At 47.7% G+C, this 20,790-nt stretch overlaps 2 protein-coding genes across 3 annotated transcripts; both read left to right on the top strand.

Annotated features, from left to right (window-relative positions):
- Nucleotides 1–41: 41 nt before the first annotated feature.
- LOC311364199 (solute carrier family 22 member 13-like) lies at nucleotides 42–14,956 on the top strand (the record flags this gene model as incomplete). Its single annotated transcript, XM_084484210.1, has 8 exons — nucleotides 42–64; nucleotides 426–549; nucleotides 1,199–1,299; nucleotides 1,384–1,601; nucleotides 2,037–2,145; nucleotides 3,379–3,595; nucleotides 11,537–11,702; nucleotides 14,907–14,956. The coding sequence occupies 8 exons, from the start codon at nucleotides 42–44 to the stop codon at nucleotides 14,954–14,956; spliced, it is 1,008 nt and encodes a 335-aa protein (XP_084340336.1).
- Nucleotides 7,467–18,695, top strand: LOC311364070 (tyrosine-protein kinase Fyn-like). Of its 2 annotated transcripts, none has more exons than XM_084484077.1 (4): nucleotides 7,467–7,529; nucleotides 17,208–17,452; nucleotides 17,813–17,912; nucleotides 18,418–18,695. In XM_084484077.1, the coding sequence occupies exons 2-4, from the start codon at nucleotides 17,218–17,220 to the stop codon at nucleotides 18,518–18,520; spliced, it is 438 nt and encodes a 145-aa protein (XP_084340203.1). In that variant the 5' UTR covers nucleotides 7,467–7,529; nucleotides 17,208–17,217; the 3' UTR covers nucleotides 18,521–18,695. The 2 variants fall into 2 exon arrangements, with proteins under 2 accessions (XP_084340203.1, XP_084340204.1); XM_084484078.1 differs by having other exon boundaries at nucleotides 17,816–17,912; nucleotides 18,418–18,692.
- Nucleotides 18,696–20,790: the final 2,095 nt, after the last annotated feature.

The following is a 20,790-nucleotide window of genomic DNA, read 5'->3' on the forward strand; positions in this document are numbered from 1 at the left end:
AATGAGGTGATCATGGTGGTTGAGGTGATAATGAGGTGATCATGGTGGTCGAGGTGATAATGAGGTGATCATGGTGGTCGAGGTGATAATGAGTTGATCATGGTGGTCGAGGTGATAATTAGGTGATCATGGTGGTTGAGGTGATAATGAGTTGATCATGGTGGTCGAGGTGATAATGAGTTGATCATGGTGGTCGAGGTGATAATGAGTTGATCACGGTGGTCGAGGTGATAATGAGTTATGAATGAATGAATGAGTGTTTATTTCGATCACAGCATCAAAATTTCAACAAAACAAATTCAAGGTAGTAACAAATACTATACAGCTGGTCGAAAAGGGTTGCGGCTGAAGCAAAGCTTATAGCTGCCGCACCCTTGAGTTGATCATGGGGTTTGAGGTGCTACTGGTATGTGTGATGTCCGCAGGGTCCTGCCCAGGTCGGCCCGCTGGCTGCTGGCCAACCAGAGGGAGGAGGAGGCCCACCTTCTGATCCGCCAGGCGGCCCGGCTCAACGGGAGGCCGCTCCAGGAAGACCTCGACATGCAGCAGGTTACTGATCACCACCCTGCCCACCACTGCTCCAGTTACTACTGATCACCACCCTGCCCACCACTACTCCAGTTACTGCCCACCACCCTGCCCACCACTGCTCCAGTTACTGATCACCACCCTGCCCACCACTACTCCAGTTACTACTGATCACCACCCTGCCCACCACTACTCCAGTTACTGCCCACCACTGCTCCAGTTACTGCCCACCACTACTCCAGTTACTGCCCACCACTACTCCAGTTACTACTGATCACCACCCTGCCCACCACTACTCCAGTTACTGCTGATCACCACCCTGCCCACCACTACTCCAGTTACTGCTGATCACCACCCTGCCCACCACTACTCCAGTTACTGCTGATCACCACCCTGCTCACCACTACTCCTTACTTATCAACCAGGGTTGTATTTACAAACAGATATCGGCATGTGAATCCAATTTGTCCGGTCTCCAGCGACACCAGAACCCCAGACCCGTTGCCCGTTGTCCTCAGGGGTGAATCGGCACCCCTCGTCGGGTTAGGGGTTGGGGGTTAGGGGTTGGGGGTTAGGGGTATTTTCCAGTGTGAAGAGTCAGGGTTAGGGGTTGGGTGTTAGGGGCCTTTCCAGTTTAAAGTGGTGATGTCCAGCCTTCCGTACTCTGCAGCTGTTTGGCAATGACACAGTGGAGGTGAGGCGGCACACCCTCGTGGACCTGGTCAGGACGCCCAGCATGAGGAAACAGTCCCTCATCGTGTTCTACCTATGGTACGCTCACGTCTGTCTCTCTGACTCTGTCTGTCTGTCTGACTGTCTGTCTGTCTGACCCTCAGCTTAATGATCTGTCTCCAGGTTTGTGACTGTCTTTATCTACTACGGCATGGCTTTAAACATCTCTGACTTTGAGGACAACCTCTACCTGGGCCACCTGCTGTTCGGTCTGGTGGAGATCCCAGCCCGCGTCATGGTCCTGTTCACCGTCAACCGCTCCAGGAGGCTGACCCAGGCCGGCTCCCTGGGGCTGGGGGCGCTGGCCTGCCTGGTCCTGGTCCTGGTCCCCCACGGTGAAGGTACCTCTGTCTGACATGGACGTATCTACAGACACTGAGGTCTGTTACAGTAGAGCAGCAGTAGATAGATGGTAAATGGACTGTATTTATGCAGCGCTTTTCTAACCAGTGGCCACTCAAAGCGCTTCACAATATTGCATCACATTCACCCATTCATGCCCACATTCACACACCGAGTCAGCCACGCAGGGCGACAGCCAGCGGGTCAGGAGCAGTCAGGGTGAGGGCGTCTCGCTCAGGGGAAACACCTCCACACTAGCAGCCTCCCGGTTCCCAGCCAACCCGCTCTGTCTCTCCGCCGCCCATACAGTATATGCTGTCTGTACCCCCTGAGTACCCGGGCCTTTGGATCTGGAACCCTTTTAGTCGCTTTGGCTGAAAGCGCCTGCTTAGTGCTAGTTGGTGTTGTTGATCCTTGACCTCTGTGACCTCCAGAGTTGACCTCCGTGCGGATGGCGATCGGCTTGCTGGGGAAGTTTGGGGCGACGTCGTCCATGTCTGTGATCTACATCTACTCAGCGGACATCTTCCCCACAGTCATAAGGTTGGTCCCTCTAGATGTTTCTATTGATCAGGATCGGTCTGGATCTCTGAGTCTCAGGATGGGTCTGTGTCTGAGGTTGGCTCTGTGTGTCTGAGGTTGGCTCTGTGTGTCTGAGGTTGGCTCTCTGTGTGTCTGAGGTTGGCTCTGTGTGTCTGAGGTTGGCTCTCTGTGTGTCTGAGGTTGGGTCTGTGTCTGAGGTTGGCTCTGTGTGTCTGAGGTTGGCTCTGTGTGTGTCTGAGGTTGGCTCTGTGTGTGTCTGAGGTTGGCTCTGTGTGTCTGAGGTTGGCTCTGTGTGTCTGAGGTTGGCTCTGTGTGTCTGAGGTTGGCTCTCTGTGTGTCTGAGGTTGGCTCTGTGTGTCTGAGGTTGGCTCTGTGTGTCTGAGGTTGGCTCTCTGTGTGTCTGAGGTTGGCTCTGTGTGTCTGAGGTTGGCTCTGTGTGTCTGAGGTTGGCTCTGTGTGTCTGAGGTTGGCTCTGTGTGTCTGAGGTTGGCTCTGTGTGTCTGAGGTTGGGTCTGTGTGTCTGAGGTTGGGTCTGTGTGTCTGAGGTTGGCTCTGTGTGTCTGAGGTTAGCTCTGTGTGTCTGAGGTTGGCTCTGTGTGTCTGAGGTTGGGTCTGTGTGTCTGAGGTTGGCTCTGTGTGTCTGAGGTTAGCTCTGTGTGTCTGAGGTTGGCTCTGTGTGTCTGAGGTTGGCTCTGTGTCTGAGGTTGGCTCTGTGTGTCTGAGGTTGGCTCTCTGTGTGTCTGAGGTTGGGTCTGTGTCTGAGGTTGGCTCTGTGTGTCTGAGGTTGGCTCTGTGTGTGTCTGAGGTTGGCTCTGTGTGTGTCTGAGGTTGGCTCTGTGTGTCTGAGGTTGGCTCTGTGTGTCTGAGGTTGGCTCTGTGTGTCTGAGGTTGGCTCTCTGTGTGTCTGAGGTTGGCTCTGTGTGTCTGAGGTTGGCTCTCTGTGTGTCTGAGGTTGGCTCTGTGTGTCTGAGGTTGGCTCTGTGTGTCTGAGGTTGGCTCTGTGTGTCTGAGGTTGGCTCTGTGTGTCTGAGGTTGGCTCTGTGTGTCTGAGGTTGGCTCTGTGTGTCTGAGGTTGGGTCTGTGTGTCTGAGGTTGGGTCTGTGTGTCTGAGGTTGGCTCTGTGTGTCTGAGGTTAGCTCTGTGTGTCTGAGGTTGGCTCTGTGTGTCTGAGGTTGGCTCTGTGTCTGAGGTTGGCTCTGTGTGTCTGAGGTTGGCTCTCTGTGTGTGTTCCAGGCAGAATGGGATCGGGATGGGGTCCATGTGGGGTAGGGTAGGGGGAGTCCTGGCTCCCCTGGTGCACCTCCTGAAGGACTACCATGTGCAAACTCCCATGATCCTCTTCGGTCTGTGCACTCTGATTGGCTCTGGCCTCACCCTGCTGCTGCCCGAGACAGCCAATAAGCCACTGCTTGAAACCATCGAAGAAGTGGAAGAGGGCCACCGACCCGAGGTTAGGCCTGGCTCGTTGTGATTGGTGGTTGAGTCAGCGGTTCTTCTCTCAGGATCAGAATCAAAATTCGGCTTTAATGGCCAAGTGTGTTCACATACATGGAATTTGACTCGGTAGGTGTTAACTCTCTCAGACAGGTAGACATATACAATATAGACACTAAGCAAACATAAGTAAATATACATATAAAATATAAATATACATATATAGATATATAATATAAATATATAGACACAAGGCTGCATACTATAAATACATTGGGACACATAGACAATACAGACAAGCACACAAGTTATGGTCTTATATACAATATACATATATGGTATATGCCTTCAATTGGCTCGCCCGTGGGCCGGATCCGGCCCCCGAGATATTTTGTAGTGGCCCTTGAAGTGTTATTACATATGAGCCAATCCGTATATTCGGCAGACACGTCCGTAAACAGCTGGCGGAAAAAAAGCGATAATGGAGGTAGAGCGGATACATTTGTTTGTGTGTTGTACCTTCATGCGCCAGTAGGTGACGCCTATAAACAATGTTTGAGATGTGTGTGAGCATTGTGTGTGTGCATTGCCGTTGTACTGTGTATTATGCAAAGACGTTACTTGTGCCTCGCTTCGTTATTACGCAGCGTCCGTCACCAACATGTTGACGCGCGCCGAATCCAAGTTGTTCTCCACGGTTACGTTTAATTCTAATCAGAGGCATATTATGCCAGTTTGTTTTTTATTGTTTTATTGTTCCATTTGTTGGTGGTGAAGTTGTTTGTCAGTTATAGCCTATGAATGTAATTCTAAATATAGAATATTGCTCACCTAAACTGAGTGATGTAATTTGCACCATACTGTGCACTTTGGTTTTAGTCTTTGTTGCTTCCTGTCACTCAAATGAGTGCAATCTTAAATATCTGTGATATTGCTGGTGATTCATGTTCAAAATAGACAAAAGTGAGAACAGCAGTAGTTCATGTGTGAATTTATGGGGCAGTCCGTTTTATTTTTTAGAAGGAAAAAAGTTTGAGTTGTATTCAGTTACCAATTAGCTGCACTTCTGTTTTAGAAAGGGGACAGTTTGAATGGGACATTTGAATTTGAATGTAACAATGCCTTGGGCCCATGTGTCTTAATGCATCATAATGTGCATGTTGTTCTGCATAAAAAAATAGAATATATCGACTCCCATATGCTGTGTTCATTTCTTTATTTGTTACCGTGATTAGTCATATTCTCCGGCCCCTTGTTTTGCTTCAGTTTGATGAACTGGCCCCAGTCTCAAATTAATTGAATAGCCCTGGTATATGCACTACGGTCTTATACACAATCATACATATACCTTTGGACAGAATGTACAGAATATGAAAAAAGAGAAAGAAAGACCAGACCAGAAGAAAAAGAAATGTACAGAATGAACATCATTTGTGCAGCTCTCTGATTGGCCATTGAGGAGACGGATCGCGCCAAGCCCCGCCCCCTACACTGCTCGCCCTGCCTGTGATGACGTCATCACCACAGCGAGGATCTAAGTGAGAGCACCAGTGTGTTTTGTGTTGTACTTGTGTTGTAGTTGTACTACAGTGGTATTGTAGTTGTACTAAAGTGGTATTGCAGTTGTACTACAGTGGTATTGTAGTTGTACTACAGTGGTATTGCAGTTGTACTACAGTGGTATTGTAGTTGTACTACAGTGGTATTGCAGTTGTACTACAGTGGTGTTGTAGTTGTACTACAGTGGTATTGTAGTTGTACTACAGTGGTATTGTAGTTGTACTAAAGCGGTATTGTAGTTGTACTAAAGCGGTATTGTAGTTGTACTACAGTGGTATTGTAGTTGTACTACAGTGGTATTGTAGTTGTACTAAAGCGGTATTGTAGTTGTACTACAGTGGTATTGTAGTTGTACTACAGTGGTATTGTAGTTGTACTACAGTGTTATTGTAGTTGTACTACAGTGGTATTGTAGTTGTACTACAGTGGTATTGTAGTTGTACTACAGTGGTATTGTAGTTGCGAACGCAGCATTTTGAACATTCCAAACAAGGACACAAATACGGACCTATGCATGTTCTTTTTTTATGTCACCTTTTGTTCTGAAGTATTAACTACTACTGACTACTGCAACTCTCTCCCGGCTGGACTCCCTGCCGCCGCGATTAAACCTTTGCAGCGTATCCAGAACGCGGCAGCGCGCCTCGTGTTCAACCTGCCTCAATCCCCCCACGTCACCCCCTCCTCCGGGCCCTCCACTGGCTCCCTGTAGCAGCTCCTATCAGATTCAGGATGATGCCACTGGCCTATAACGCGGTCGTCAGGATGTCAGGACCGCAGAGTTGCAGAGTCGCTCACCAGCTTCTGCAAAAGACTCAAAACTCACCTGTTAATCTAGACTCTGCGTAGCCATCCAGTCCCCCCCCCCCGCCCACTACTGTACGCACTTAATGTACGTTGTATTTATTCATAGTACTTAATTGTGTAGCATGTACTTAATTGTGTAGCCTCTGCAGTAGCTAGCTATCACTGCTGTATACGGGGAATGGGGTCAGCCTGGTGATTGTTTGTACTTGCACTTGGTTCTATGAACGTCTTTACTGCACCGACAGGGATATATTGTTTCAATGTTTCTATATATGCCATGTCTACCATGTAACGATGTAGGACTACCATGCAGTGATGTAGGACTACTGACGATGTAGGACTACCATGCAGTGATGTAGGACTACTAACGATGTAGGCCTACCATGCAATGATGTAGGACTACCATGCAACAATGAAGCTATCATGTAACGATGTAGGCCTACCATGTAACAGTGACCTTGGGAGTTAAGTTATTAAGTCTGTACAATAAAACATTTATCCTCATGTTGTTTCTTTGCTGATTTGTTAAAAAGGGAATCTTGTGCTTACATTTACATTTAGGGTGTTTAGCAAACGCTTTTTATCCAAAGCGATTCACAATAAGTACATTTATCAGACTAAAGGGAAACAACAATATAGCTGTTAATAATAGCTGTTACAATAATAAGAATTTCATAGAACCAAGCGCCAAGCACTAACAATCGCTAGGTTAACCCATTCCCGGTACGCAACAAAGACAGCCTCCCTGGGTGGGTCTGTTGATATGTTAATATATGATGGACTAATTCCATTTGTAGACACCAGATGGCGCTCAACTATCAAGTTAGATACAAAACGGTCGTGTTTTCTGGCCGTTTCAGTATAAACTACGTATAGACTATATATGCTATGCGAAGTACTAGTATATAGATACAACTAGAGATGTAAGACTGTAGATAATAGTAATTTATTTATATATTATATCTATAGATAATAAAGAGATATATGACTAGATATTTTTATTAGGAGTGGACAATAGATCATATATAGTTAGTATATAGTTATATATATATATATATATTATTTCGATATATTATATATATAATATATCTCTCTATATATGTAGATAAAGAGATATAGCGCTATAGATAATATGGTTGGATAGATATATAACATATCTATATAATATAGCTAAATTCCTATATCAATGATATAGCTAGGCCTAATTCGGTCAATATACAAGGCCTAATATAGTTACAGATATATATATATTAAAAAAAATACATTATAAAGATATACATACATAGATAAAAAGATAATATGGCTATACATATAGGCCTAGGTCATCTCTATCGAGAGAGAGAGAGACATATTGTCCTAAAGAAACTATACTATAATGCATATTTACAAATAAATATATATATAGATAGCTATATATGGATCTAGACCGAGAATCATAATGAAGGAGGTGGCTTATTGAGAGGGGCGCAGGGAGCAGCCTCGGCCTGCTATTGGTCGCCGTTCCTGTCAGTCTCCGAGCGACAGAATCAGAAGCGTTCCGCTGGTGTCGCGATGGGACACAGGGCGACGGGATCCTAGACGCGGTAAGACGCTTCCACGCTCACGTTCATGTTGATGTGTTTATCTATTACATATGATGTGTTTCTATATTGGATATCATTCTGATTCAGACAGAGCATCAATGGCAGCCACACGCACACAATGATGGCTACTTGATAGTGTAGCGGACTGTACGCGAATACCCTTAAAATGTGTCTGTGTGTGTGTGTGGGGGGGGGGGGGGGCGGGCGGGGGTGTGTGCGTGTGTGTATTTGTGACGTGTGTGTGTGTTCATTGTGTACTGATGATAGTGTGTGTGTGTGTGTGTGTGTGTCTGTGTGTTCATTGTGTACTGATGATACTGTGTGTGTGTGTGTGTGTGTGTGTGTGTGTGTGTGTGTGTGTGTGTGTGTGTGTGTGTGTTCATTGTGTACTGATGATACTGTGTGTGTGTGTGTGTGTGTGTGTGTGTGTGTGTGTGTGTGTGTGTGTGTGTGTGTGTGTGTGTGTGTGTGTGTGTGTGTGTGTGTGTGTGTGTGTGTGTGTGTGTGTGTGTGTGTGTGTGTGCGCGCGCGTGTGTGTGTGTGTTCATTGTGTACTGATGATACTGTGTGTGTGTGTGTGTGTGTGTGTGCACGCTTCTCAATGTGTACCCACTACTCACTGAGACATCACACTTTGTATTAATTTATTTAAAATAAATCCTATCCCAAACGATACGGTGAAGATAAGATGTGTGTGTCAGTAGCCGTGTGGGCTCTGTTTACAGTATTAACAACACTAATTGTAGTACGGTAAATGTACTCATAGTTATTATAGTTGATGCTAGTATATTAATATATATTCATATACTGTCTTTATATTATTATTATTATTATTATAGAGCCTTTGTATTTCTTATCCAGTATTTGATCTGGTTTGAGTCGCTCAGTGAACTTCTTTAATGACTTTCTGAGGTCATTAAAACAGTACTACGTGAGTAAGTAGTTTAGATGTTTTCTAAAAGGTTAATCTTCTCATCTGACCACTTGTCTGAACGGTCCCTCTTCCAAACCAGTCCAGTTGTCTCTGAGGTCTGGGGGGGGGGGAAGTGAGTTACCTGATCAGAGTTCATTGCTCTCTGCGTTCTCAGATCCACGTTCCTCTCTGACGTTCCCGTTGTCTCCTCGGTGAACGCTGGGGGTTTACTGACCTCGTCCCCGCAGACACACAGGGGGAAGACATTTAGGGGTTTTCTAAAAAGGTCCATCTTCTGTACTAGTCGAGTTGTCTTAAGAGTTTTATCTTCTCAACCAACTAGTTTAGTTGCCAAAAAGGTTAATCTTCTCCACTAGTCTAGTTCTCTTTAATATGAACCTTTCAGACAACCAGACTAGAGTTCAGAAGATTGAGACTAGACTAGTTGTCTATTGGCTGTCATCTGTGAACAGGAAGTGAGTTACCTGATCAGAGTTCATTGCTCTCTGCGTTCTCAGATCCACGTTCCTCTCGGACGTCCTCATTGTCTCCTCAGTGAACGCTGGAGATTGTTCGACCTCATTTCCGTCCCAATACCTCCCCTAACCCTCGATTTTTGCCCTAACCCTAGATTTCGCGCGTTCTCGTGTAGGGGTAGGGTGTCTTATTACTGTAGGGAGCAAGGGCAGGCTTAAAACGGAGTGGAAGGTTTACTGTTGAGGGGTACTCCAAACCAAGGGGAAGTTTTAAGGGGGGAGAAATGGGACAGGGCCTTAAACTTCTAAACGAGTCTGTTTGTCTCAAAGGTTCATCTTCTCCACTAGTTCAGTTTGTCTCAAAGGTTAACAGAAGCAGGAAGTGATGTACCTGTCTCACATGATCTCCACCATCTCAACGCCTCTGCCCCACCTCCCGACCCACGCTGGTGTCTCTGATACGCTGGTGTCTCTGGTACGCTGGTGTCTCTGGTGCGCTGGTGTCTCTGGTGCGCTGGTGTCTCTACCCACGCTGGTGTCTCTGGTGCGCTGGTGGCTCTGGTACGCTGGTGTCTCTGGTACTCTGGTCTCCCTACCCACACTGGTGTCTCTACCCACGCTGGTGTCTCTGGTGCGCTGGTGTCTCTGGTACACTGGTGTCTCTACCCACGCTGGTGTCTCTACGCACGCCGGTGTCTCTGGTACGCTGGTGTCTCTGGTACGCTGGTGTCTCTACCCACGCTGGTGTCTCTGGTGCGCTGGTGTCTCTGGTACACTGGTGTCTCTACCCACGCTGGTGTCTCTACCCACGCTGGTGTCTCTGGTGCGCTGGTGTCTCTGGTACGCTGGTGTCTCTGGTACGCTGGTGTCTCTACGCACGCTGGTGTCTCTGGTACGCTGGTGTCTCTGGTACGCTGGTGTCTCTACCCACGCTGGTGTCTCTGGTGCGCTGGTGTCTCTACGCATGCTGGTGTCTCTGGTGCGCTGGTGTCTCTGGTACACTGGTGTCTCTGGTACGCTGGTGTCTCTGGTGCGCTGGTGTCTCTGGTACGCTGGTGTCTCTACGCATGCTGGTGTCTCTGGTGCGCTGGTGTCTCTGGTACACTGGTGTCTCTACCCACGCTGGTGTCTCTGGTACGCTGGTGTCTCTGGTACGCTGGTGTCTCTACCCACGCTGGTGTCTCTGGTACGCTGGTGTCTCTACCCACGCTGGTGTCTCTGGTGCGCTGGTGTCTCTGGTACGCTGGTGTCTCTACCCACGCTGGTGTCTCTACGCACGCTGGTGTCTCTGGTGCGCTGGTGTCTCTACCCACGCTGGTGTCTCTACCCACGCTGGTGTCTCTACCCACGCTGGTGTCTCTGGTGCGCTGGTGTCTCTGGTACGCTGGTGTCTCTACCCACGCTGGTGTCTCTGGTACGCTGGTGTCTCTGGTACGCTGGTGTCTCTACCCACGCTGGTGTCTCTGGTACGCTGGTGTCTCTGGTACGCTGGTGTCTCTACCCACGCTGGTGTCTCTACCCACGCTGGTGTCTCTGGTACGCTGGTGTCTCTACCCACGCTGGTGTCTCTGGTACGCTGGTGTCTCTGGTACGCTGGTGTCTCTACGACGCTGGTGTCTCTGGTACGCTGGTGTCTCTGGTACGCTGGTGTCTCTACCCACGCTGGTGTCTCTGGTACGCTGGTGTCTCTGGTACGCTGGTGTCTCTACCCACGCTGGTGTCTCTGGTGCGCTGGTGTCTCTCGTACGCTGGTGTCTCTACCCACGCTGGTGTCTCTGGTGCGCTGGTGTCTCTCGTACGCTGGTGTCTCTACCCACGCTGGTGTCTCTGGTACGCTGGTGTCTCTGGTGCGCTGGTGTCTCTACCCACGCTGGTGTCTCTGGTACGCTGGTGTCTCTGGTACGCTGGTGTCTCTACCCACGCTGGTGTCTCTGGTGCGCTGGTGTCTCTGGTGCGCTGGTGTCTCTGGTGCGCTGGTGTCTCTGGTACGCTGTTGTCTCTGGTGCGCTGGTGTCTCTGGTACGCTGTTGTCTCTACCCACGCTGGTGTCTCTGGTACACTGGTGTCTCTGGTGCGCTGGTGTCTCTGGTACGCTGGTGTCTCTACCCACGCTGGTGTCTCTGGTACACTGGTGTCTCTGGTGCGCTGGTGTCTCTGGTACACTGGTGTCTCTGGTGCGCTGGTGTCTCTGGTGCGCTGGTGTCTCTGGTACGCTGGTGTCTCTGGTGCGCTGGTGTCTCTGGTGCGCTGGTGTCTCTGGTACGCTGGTGTCTCTACCCACGCTGGTGTCTCTGGTGCGCTGGTGTCTCTGGTGCGCTGGTGTCTCTGGTATGCTGGTGTCTCTACCCACGCTGGTGTCTCTACGTGTGTTTGTGTCTCACGTGCGCTGGTGTGATACGTGCGCTGTTATGACACGTGCACTGTTTTCTCACATGCACTGGTCTCTGCCGCAGCAAGGGTCTCAGTGTGCGCTGACGTGCGCTTGGTGTCTGACGTGCGCTGTTGTCTCACGTGCGCTGTTGTCTCACGTGCGCTGTTGTCTGACGTGCGCTGTTGTCTCACGTGCGCTTGGTGTCTCACGTGCGCTGTTGTCTGACGTGCGCTTGTTGCCTCTGCAGCAGCGAGGGTCAGTCTCCGGGTGCCTCCCCAGCAGCGGCGGCAGCGGCGGCGGCGGCGGCGGCAGCACAGGGCAGCCATTGTGGGGCCAGGAGGTGGCCTTTAGCTCGCTCGGCCTTTCGCCACCGGGGGCCACGCGGTCGCTGGCGGACGACCCCGCGGCGAGGGGCTCATTAAATATGTATGAAGGCCACGGGGAGAGAGAGACAGAGCTTTTGTTTACCGCAGAAGAATCCACACACTTGTGTTCATGGATTTCCGGCCGTGGCAAACAAGACTTTGAATGCATCATCAGGGGGTCTCCGTGAATGTAGCAGCTCAGTGGTCGGACCCTCGGACTCCACGCAGCAGCAGGGCGTAGACGGGGGCCCTCGCGGACCAATCAGCATCGAGCATTCCTCCGGGCTCCGTCGCGTTGAAGCACTGATGAATAGCATTCTGTCAAACCCACAATAGTACAGTACGACATAGTGTAGTACTGCGTTACAGTGCTAGTGCAGTACATTACAGTATAGTGATAGTACAGTACTACATTACAGTGCTAGTGCAGTACATTACAGTATAGTGATAGTACAGTACTACATTACAGTACTAGTGCAGTACATTACAGTATAGTAATAGTACAGTACTACATTACAGTGCTAGTGCAGTACATTACAGTATAGTGATAGTACAGTACTACATTACAGTACTAGTGCAGTACATTACAGTATAGTTATAGTACAGCACTACGTTACTCCCAAGACTGTACTACAAGTCAGGACTAAAGTGTTTTGAGATAGTACTACACTACTCCAAGACAGTACTGCAGTACTTTAACATAGTACTACATGTACTACAAGAAAGTACTACACTACTTAACATGGTACTACGTGTGCTACAAGGAATTAGTACAGTACTTTAACATAGTACTACATGTACTACAAGAAAGTACTACACTACTTAACATGGTACTACGTGTGCTACAAGGAATTAGTACAGTACTTTAACATAGTACTACATGTACTACAAGACAGTATTACAGAATTGAACATAGTACTACACTACTCCAAGAAAGTACTACAGTACTTAACATAGTACTACAAGACGAACAACAAACAAAGTACTACATGTTTACTACACTACCTTTACATAGTACTACACTACTCAACATAGTACTACATGTCCTACACTACTCAACATAGTACTACATGTCCTACACTACTCAACATAGTACTACATGTCCTACACTACTCAACATAGTACTACATGTCCTACACTACTCAACATAGTACTACATGTACTACACTACTCAACATAGTACTACATGTACTACACTACTCAACATAGTACTACATGTACTACACTACTCAACATAGTACTACATGTCCTACACTACTCAACATAGTACTACATAGTACTACACTACTCAACATAGTACTACATGTACTACACTACTCAACATAGTACTACACTACTCAACATAGTACTACATGTCCTACACTACTCAACATAGTACTACATGTACTACACTACTCAACATAGTACTACACTACTCAACATAGTACTACATGTACTACACTACTCAACATAGTACTACATGTACTACACTACTCAACATAGTACTACACTACTCAACATAGTACTACATGTACTACACTACTCAACATAGTACTACATGTACTACACTACTCAACATAGTACTACACTACTCAACATAGTACTACATGTACTACACTACTCAACATAGTACTACATGTCCTACACTACTCAACATAGTACTACATGTACTACACTACTCAACATAGTACTACATGTCCTACACTACTCAACATAGTACTACATGTACTACACTACTCAACATAGTACTACATAGTACTACACTACTCAACATAGTACTACACTACTCAACATAGTACTACATGTACTACACTACTCAACATAGTACTACACTACTCAACATAGTACTACATAGTACTACATGTACTACACTACTCAACATAGTACTACACTACTCAACATAGTACTACACTACTCAACATAGTACTACATGTCCTACACTACTCAACATAGTACTACATGTACTACACTACTCAACATAGTACTACATAGTACTACACTACTCAACATAATACTACACTACTCAACATAGTACTACATGTACTACACTACTCAGCATAGTACTACATAGTACTACACTACTCAACATAGTACTACATGTCCTACACTACTCAGCATAGTACTACATAGTACTACACTACTCAACATAGTACTACACTACTCAACATAGTACTACATGTACTACACTACTCAACATAGTACTACATGTCCTACACTACTCAACATAGTACTACATGTACTACACTACTCAACATAGTACTACACTACTCAACATAGTACTACATGTACTACACTACTCAACATAGTACTACACTACTCAACATAGTACTACATGTACTACACTACTCAACATAGTACTACACTACTCAACATAGTACTACACTACTCAACATAGTACTACATGTCCTACACTACTCAACATAGTACTACATGTCCTACACTACTCAACATAGTACTACATAGTACTACACTACTCAACATAGTACTACACTACTCAACATAGTACTACATAGTACTACACTACTCAACATAGTACTACACTACTCAACATAGTACTACATAGTACTACACTACTCAACATAGTACTACACTACTCAACATAGTACTACACTACTCAACATAGTACTACACTACTCAACATAGTACTACACTACTCAACATAGTACTACATAGTACTACACTACTCAACATAGTACTACATAGTACTACACTACTCAACATAGTACTACACTACTCAACATAATACTACATAGTACTACACTACTCAACATAGTACTACATGTCCTACACTACTCAACATAGTACTACATAGTACTACACTACTCAACATAGTACTACATGTCCTACACTACTCAGCATAGTACTACATAGTACTACACTACTCAACATAGTACTACATAGTACTACACTACTCAACATAGTACTACACTACTCAACATAGTACTACATGTCCTACACTACTCAACATAGTACTACATGTACTACACTACTCAACATAGTACTACACTACTCAACATAGTACTACATGTCCTACACTACTCAGCATAGTACTACATAGTACTACACTACTCAACATAGTACTACACTACTCAACATAGTACTACATGTCCTACACTACTCAGCATAGTACTACATGTCCTACACTACTCAACATAGTACTACATGTCCTACAGTGCTCAGTACAGTGCGGCCCGCGGCCGTCGTCCTGTCTGAGCAGTTCCTCATCTCGCTGACCGGTTCTGTTACGACCGGTTCTGTTATGAAACCTCACAGGGATGGAAGGAGCTCTGCTGCACGGCGACCTGCAGGAACTGCAGCGCTGAAAGTGGAACTACGAGGCCGACGCGTATCTATACCTCGATCTGTTTCTCTTTCCTGTCAGTCACACAATCTCTTCCTTTTGGTCCTCACTTCCTCACGTCTATTATCTGCCATCGTCCGCATCCTCTCATCAGCCCGGCCGTCGGTGGCTCTTCTTCCTAAAGGCTGCCCCACACTACACGATTTTTTTTATCTTATGCGATTTTTGAGTCTGAGTACACCACACACTTAACGAGAATCGCAGCCGATTTTCGGGTCAACGTGTGTGTGTGTTTTGCGTGTGTGTTTGTGTGTGCGTGCGTCGCTATTATGTTGACTACACACTCAACATGCCGAAAATATCTAACATGTTGGATAACCCCGATTTTGAGATCGGGAGGTCTTAAGTTTATGAGAACACTACGGCAGACAGGATAATCTTGGCCGATTTTCGTCCCGATTCGGCTGCCATGGGAACGCCACCCCGATTCTCGTAAGGGGCAAATCGGCCACGATATCGGGACATTTATCTTGTAGTGTGGGGTCAGCTTTAGTGAACGTGAAGACGGCGCGTGTGTTGAGTCACAGAGCTGAAGGTTTATTAGCAACTCGCCAAACCATGACAGTACCGCACCAGGCCCTCTGGCGCTCTTGTTGTCTTTATCTGGTGGTCACATGACTTCCTGTTTCCAGCGAGGCGTCGTGTGATGGAGAGGCGCCATCTTAAATCAGCCTCCTCTGTCCTCACTCTGCCTCCTCTGTCCTCAGCCTCCTCTGTCCTCACTCAGCCTCCTCTGTCCTCACTCAGCCTCCTCTGTCCTCACTCAGCCTCCTCTGTCCTCACTCTGCCTCCTCTGTCCTCACTCTGCCTCCTCTGTCCTCACTCTGCCTCCTCTGTCCTCACTCAGCCTCCTCTGTCCTCAGCCTCCTCTGTCCTCAGCCTCCTCTGTCCTCACTCAGCCTCCTCTGTCCTCAGCCTCCTCTGTCCTCACTCAGCCTCCTCTGTCCTCAGCCTCCTCTGTCCTCAGGCCCTCAGTAGTTAGTTAGATAGTTTAGTAGGTAGTTAGTTGGATAGTTAGTTTAGTCGATATACACAAAGGTTCTACACACACCTTTAGCGAGAACATCACACACACACACACACACACACACACACACACACACACACACACACACACACACACACACACACACACACACACACACACACACAAAGGTTCTACAGAGAGAACCCGAGCAGGTACACACACACACACACACACCGTAGCCCCGCCCCCTTCTGCATGACGACTGTCTGCCCGCTCGCTGGCAGGAAGTGTGCGGTACGGGGGGGGTGGGGGGTGGGGGGGGGATGTGGTAACCTAGCAACGTGCTGAAGAGGCTGCCGGAGCACGGGGCTTTTCTCTGTCTGGGGTTTCAGATGACTCACGGCAGCGTCTCCGTGGCGACGCCGGCCACATCCTGCTGCTACTGCTGCTGGAGGTGTTGCTCCGTGCTGCTGCTGCACGCTCGGGCGCTAAGTTGCTATAGGTGCTAGGGTGCTAGGAGGCTAGGGTGCTAGGAGGCTAGGGTGCTAGGAGGCTAGCTCTGGGCCGTCCCGTGGTACCCGGGTCAGACTGGTCCATGGGGCCTCAGGTCCGGTCAGCGGGTCCGGAACCTTCCAGAGAGACCGGTAGGCGGACGCCATCGCTCCGTCTTAAAACAGACGGATCCCAGCCTTCAGTGGAGCGTCTCCCCCCCTCTACCCCACCCTCCCTCTACTCCACCCCCCCTCTACCCCACCCCCCCTCTACCCCACCCTCCCTCTACTCCACCCCCCCTCTACCCCACCCCCCCCTCTACCCCACCCTCCCTCTACTCCACCTGGTTCCTCTGCGTTCTTACCGGCCGTCTTTTCCTCCTTTCAATAAACGAGTGACTTAGCTAGCAAGCTCATACTTTAGTTCTGTCTGTCTGTCTGTCTGTCTGTCTGTCTGTCTGTCTCTACCGGTCATCTATTATGGGCTGTATACAGGTGTACTATAACGGGCTGTGTCTCTACAGGTGTACTATAATGGTCTCTACAGGTGTACTATAATGGTCTCTACAGGTGTACTATAACAGGCTGTGTCTCTACAGGTGTACTATAATGGTCTCTACAGGTGTACTATAATGGTCTCTACAGGTGTACTATAACAGGCTGTGTCTCTACAGGTGTACTATAATGGTCTCTACAGGTGTACTATAACAGGCTGTGTCTCTACAGGTGTACTATAACGGGCTGTGTCTCCACAGGTGTACTACAATGGGCTGTGTACACTGCAAGGATAAGGACAAGCTGACCCCAGCTGATAGCGTCGTGCCTCCGAGCGCCTCCTACGGCTACGGAGCGCAGCCTGGTTATGGGGCGGAGCCTAGCGCCTACCCCAGGGTCGGGGGCGGAGCCATCCCCAACTACAACTACCACCCCCCGATCGGGCAGGTCTTTGGGGGGGTCACCACCTCCATGCACACAGGCACCGTGTCCAGAGGAAGCACAGGTGAGGCGGTCACCATGGTTAACGCCCGTCACAGGTGAGGCGGTCACCATGGTTACGCCCATCACAGGTGAGGCGGTCACCATGGTTACTGGATGTGCTGTTATGTATCTGTTATTGGTATTCTAGAGAAAGGAAAATGGGCAAAATATTACAGCTACTCCAGAACTGAATAATATTCCTTCTCCAAAGTGATGTGAGTGTTCCTGGGGTTAGTACTAGTGACTGAACTGTTCTTTAGTGAGTGTTCCCGGGGTTAGTGGTGACTGAACTGTTCTCTAGTGAGTGTTCCTGGGGTTAGTGGTGACTGAACTGTTCTCTAGTGAGTGTTCCTGGGGTTAGTGGTGACTGAACTGTGCTCAGCAGGAGTGACCCTCTTCGTGGCGTTGTACGACTACAGCTCTCGCACAGAAGACGACCTGAGCTTCAAGAAAGGAGAGAAGTTCCAGATCACCAACAGCACGTACGTCCGCTGCCAGCCTGTTAGCCTGATGTAGCACGTACATTAGCCCTCAGCCTGTTAGCCTGATGTAGCACGTACATTAGCCCTCAGCCTGTTAGCCTGATGTAGCACACACGTTAGCTGTTAGCTTGGAATACCACACACATAAGTCCTTAGCCTGTTGGCTTGATGTAGCATGTACGCTAGCCTGTTAGCCTGACGTATCGTGTGCGTTCCTTGTTAGTAGTGCGATAGCCTGATGTAGCATGTACTTTAACTGTACGCCTAACCTAGCATGTACATTAGCTGTTAGCTTGGCACACCAGGTACATTAGCTAATAAGCATGTTAGCCTGACGGAGCATGTATGCTAGCCTTCAGTCTGTGCTCTCTCTCTCTCTCTCTCTCTCTCTCTCTCTCTCTCTCTCTCTCTCTCTCTCTCTCTCTCTCTCTCTCTCTCTCTCTCTCTCTCTCTCTCTCTCTCTCTCTCTCTCTCTCTCTCTCTCTCTCTCTCTCTCTCTCTCCAGTGAGGGTGATTGGTGGGAGGCTCGCTCTCTCTCTACCGGTAACAGCGGCTACATCCCCAGTAACTACGTCGCCCCCATCAACTCCATACAGGCGGAGGAGTGAGTAACACACACTGCGTGTGTGTGTGTGTGTGTGTGTACAACCACAGCAGCTATGATGTCATGATGATGTAATTCTGTAACTGCAAGGACCGACTGAGTGTGTGATGGAAAGCTGCCGTGCTGCAGAGTTATAGCGTGTGTAGCTGGTATTGTGTCTTGTGTGTAGCTGGTATTGTGTGTAGCTGGTATTGTGTCTTGTGTGTAGCTGGTATTGTGTATTGTGTAGCTGGTATTGTGTCTTGTGTGTAGCTGGTATTGTGTCTTGTGTGTAGCTGGTATTGTGTATTGTGTGTAGCTGGTATTGTGTCTTGTGTGTAGCTGGTATTGTGTCTTGTGTGTAGCTGGTATTGTGTCTTGTGTGTAGCTGGTATTGTGTCTTGTGTGTAGCTGGTATTGTGTCTTGTGTGTAGCTGGTATTGTGTCTTGTGTGTAGCTGGTACTGTGTCTTGTGTGTAGCTGGTATTGTGTCCTGTGTCTAGCTGGTATTGTGTCTTGTGTGTAGCTGGTATTGTGTCTTGTGTGTAGCTGGTATTGTGTCTTGTGTGTAGCTGGTATTGTGTCTTGTGTGTAGCTGGTATTGTGTCTTGTGTGTAGCTGGTATTGTGTCTTGTGTGTAGCTGGTATTGTGTCTTGTGTGTAGCTGGTATTGTGTCTTGTGTGTAGCTGGTATTGTGTCTTGTGTGTAGCTGGTATTGTGTCTTGTGTGTAGCTGGTATTGTGTCTTGTGTGTAGCTGGTATTGTGTCTTGTGTGTAGCTGGTATTGTGTCTTGTGTGTAGCTGGTATTGTGTCTTGTGTGTAGCTGGTATTGTGTCTTGTGTGTAGCTGGTATTGTGTCTTGTGTGTAGCTGGTATTGTGTCTTGTGTGTAGCTGGTATTGTGTCTTGTGTGTAGCTGGTATTGTGTCTTGTGTGTAGCTGGTACTGTGTCTTGTGTGTAGCTGGTATTGTGTCCTGTGTGTAGCTGGTATTGTGTCCTGTGTGTAGCTGGTATTGTGTCTTGTGTGTAGCTGGTATTGTGTCTTGTGTGTAGCTGGTATTGTGTCTTGTGTGTAGCTGGTACTGTGTCCTGTGTGTAGCTGGTATTGTGTCTTGTGTGTAGCTGGTATTGTGTCTTGTGTGTAGCTGGTATTGTGTCTTGTGTGTAGCTGGTATTGTGTCTTGTGTGTAGCTGGTATTGTGTCTTGTGTGTAGCTGGTATTGTGTCTTGTGTGTAGCTGGTATTGTGTCCTGTGTGTAGCTGGTATTGTGTCTTGTGTGTAGCTGGTATTGTGTCTTGTGTGTAGCTGGTATTGTGTCTTGTGTGTAGCTGGTATTGTGTCTTGTGTGTAGTTGGTATTGTGTCTTGTGTGTAGCTGGTATTGTGTCCTGTGTGTAGCTGGTATTGTGTCCTGTGTGTAGCTGGTATTGTGTCTTGTGTGTAGCTGGTATTGTGTCTTGTGTGTAGCTGGTATTGTGTCTTGTGTGTAGCTGGTACTGTGTCCTGTGTGTAGCTGGTATTGTGTCTTGTGTGTAGCTGGTATTGTGTCTTGTGTGTAGCTGGTATTGTGTCTTGTGTGTAGCTGGTACTGTGTCTTGTGTGTAGCTGGTATTGTGTCCTGTGTGTAGCTGGTATTGTGTCTTGTGTGTAGCTGGTATTGTGTCTTGTGTGTAGCTGGTATTGTGTCTTGTGTGTAGCTGGTATTGTGTCTTGTGTGTAGCTGGTATTGTGTCTTGTGTGTAGCTGGTATTGTGTCTTGTGTGTAGCTGGTATTGTGTCTTGTGTGTAGCTGGTATTGTGTCTTGTGTGTAGCTGGTATTGTGTCTTGTGTGTAGCTGGTATTGTGTCTTGTGTGTAGCTGGTATTGTGTCTTGTGTGTAGCTGGTAATGTGTCTTGTGTGTAGCTGGTATTGTGTCTTGTGTGTAGCTGGTATTGTGTCTTGTGTGTAGCTGGTATTGTGTCTTGTGTGTAGCTGGTATTGTGTCTTGTGTGTAGCTGGTACTGTGTCTTGTGTGTAGCTGGTACTGTGTCTTGTGTGTAGCTGGTATTGTGTCTTGTGTGTAGCTGGTATTGTGTCTTGTGTGTAGCTGGTATTGTGTCTTGTGTGTAGCTGGTATTGTGTCTTGTGTGTAGCTGGTATTGTGTCTTGTGTGTAGCTGGTATTGTGTCTTGTGTGTAGCTGGTATTGTGTCTTGTGTGTAGCTGGTATTGTGTCTTGTGTGTAGCTGGTATTGTGTCTTGTGTGTAGCTGGTATTGTGTCTTGTGTGTAGCTGGTATTGTGTCTTGTGTGT

This window comes from Micromesistius poutassou (assembly GCF_964030765.1).
Source record: "Micromesistius poutassou genome assembly, chromosome: 19".
Classification (NCBI taxonomy): Eukaryota; Metazoa; Chordata; class Actinopteri; order Gadiformes; family Gadidae; genus Micromesistius; species Micromesistius poutassou.

Excerpts from the sequence above, each read along its gene's own strand:
- LOC311364070 (XM_084484077.1), top strand. The coding sequence starts at position 17,218 with ATGGGCTGTGTACACTGCAAGGATAAGGACAAGCTGACCCCAGCTGAT. Across the intron at positions 17,453-17,812 it reads CGTGTCCAGAGGAAGCACAG|CAGGAGTGACCCTCTTCGTG; the intron begins GTGAGGCGGTCA and ends AACTGTGCTCAG. Across the intron at positions 17,913-18,417 it reads TTCCAGATCACCAACAGCAC|TGAGGGTGATTGGTGGGAGG; the intron begins GTACGTCCGCTG and ends CTCTCTCTCCAG.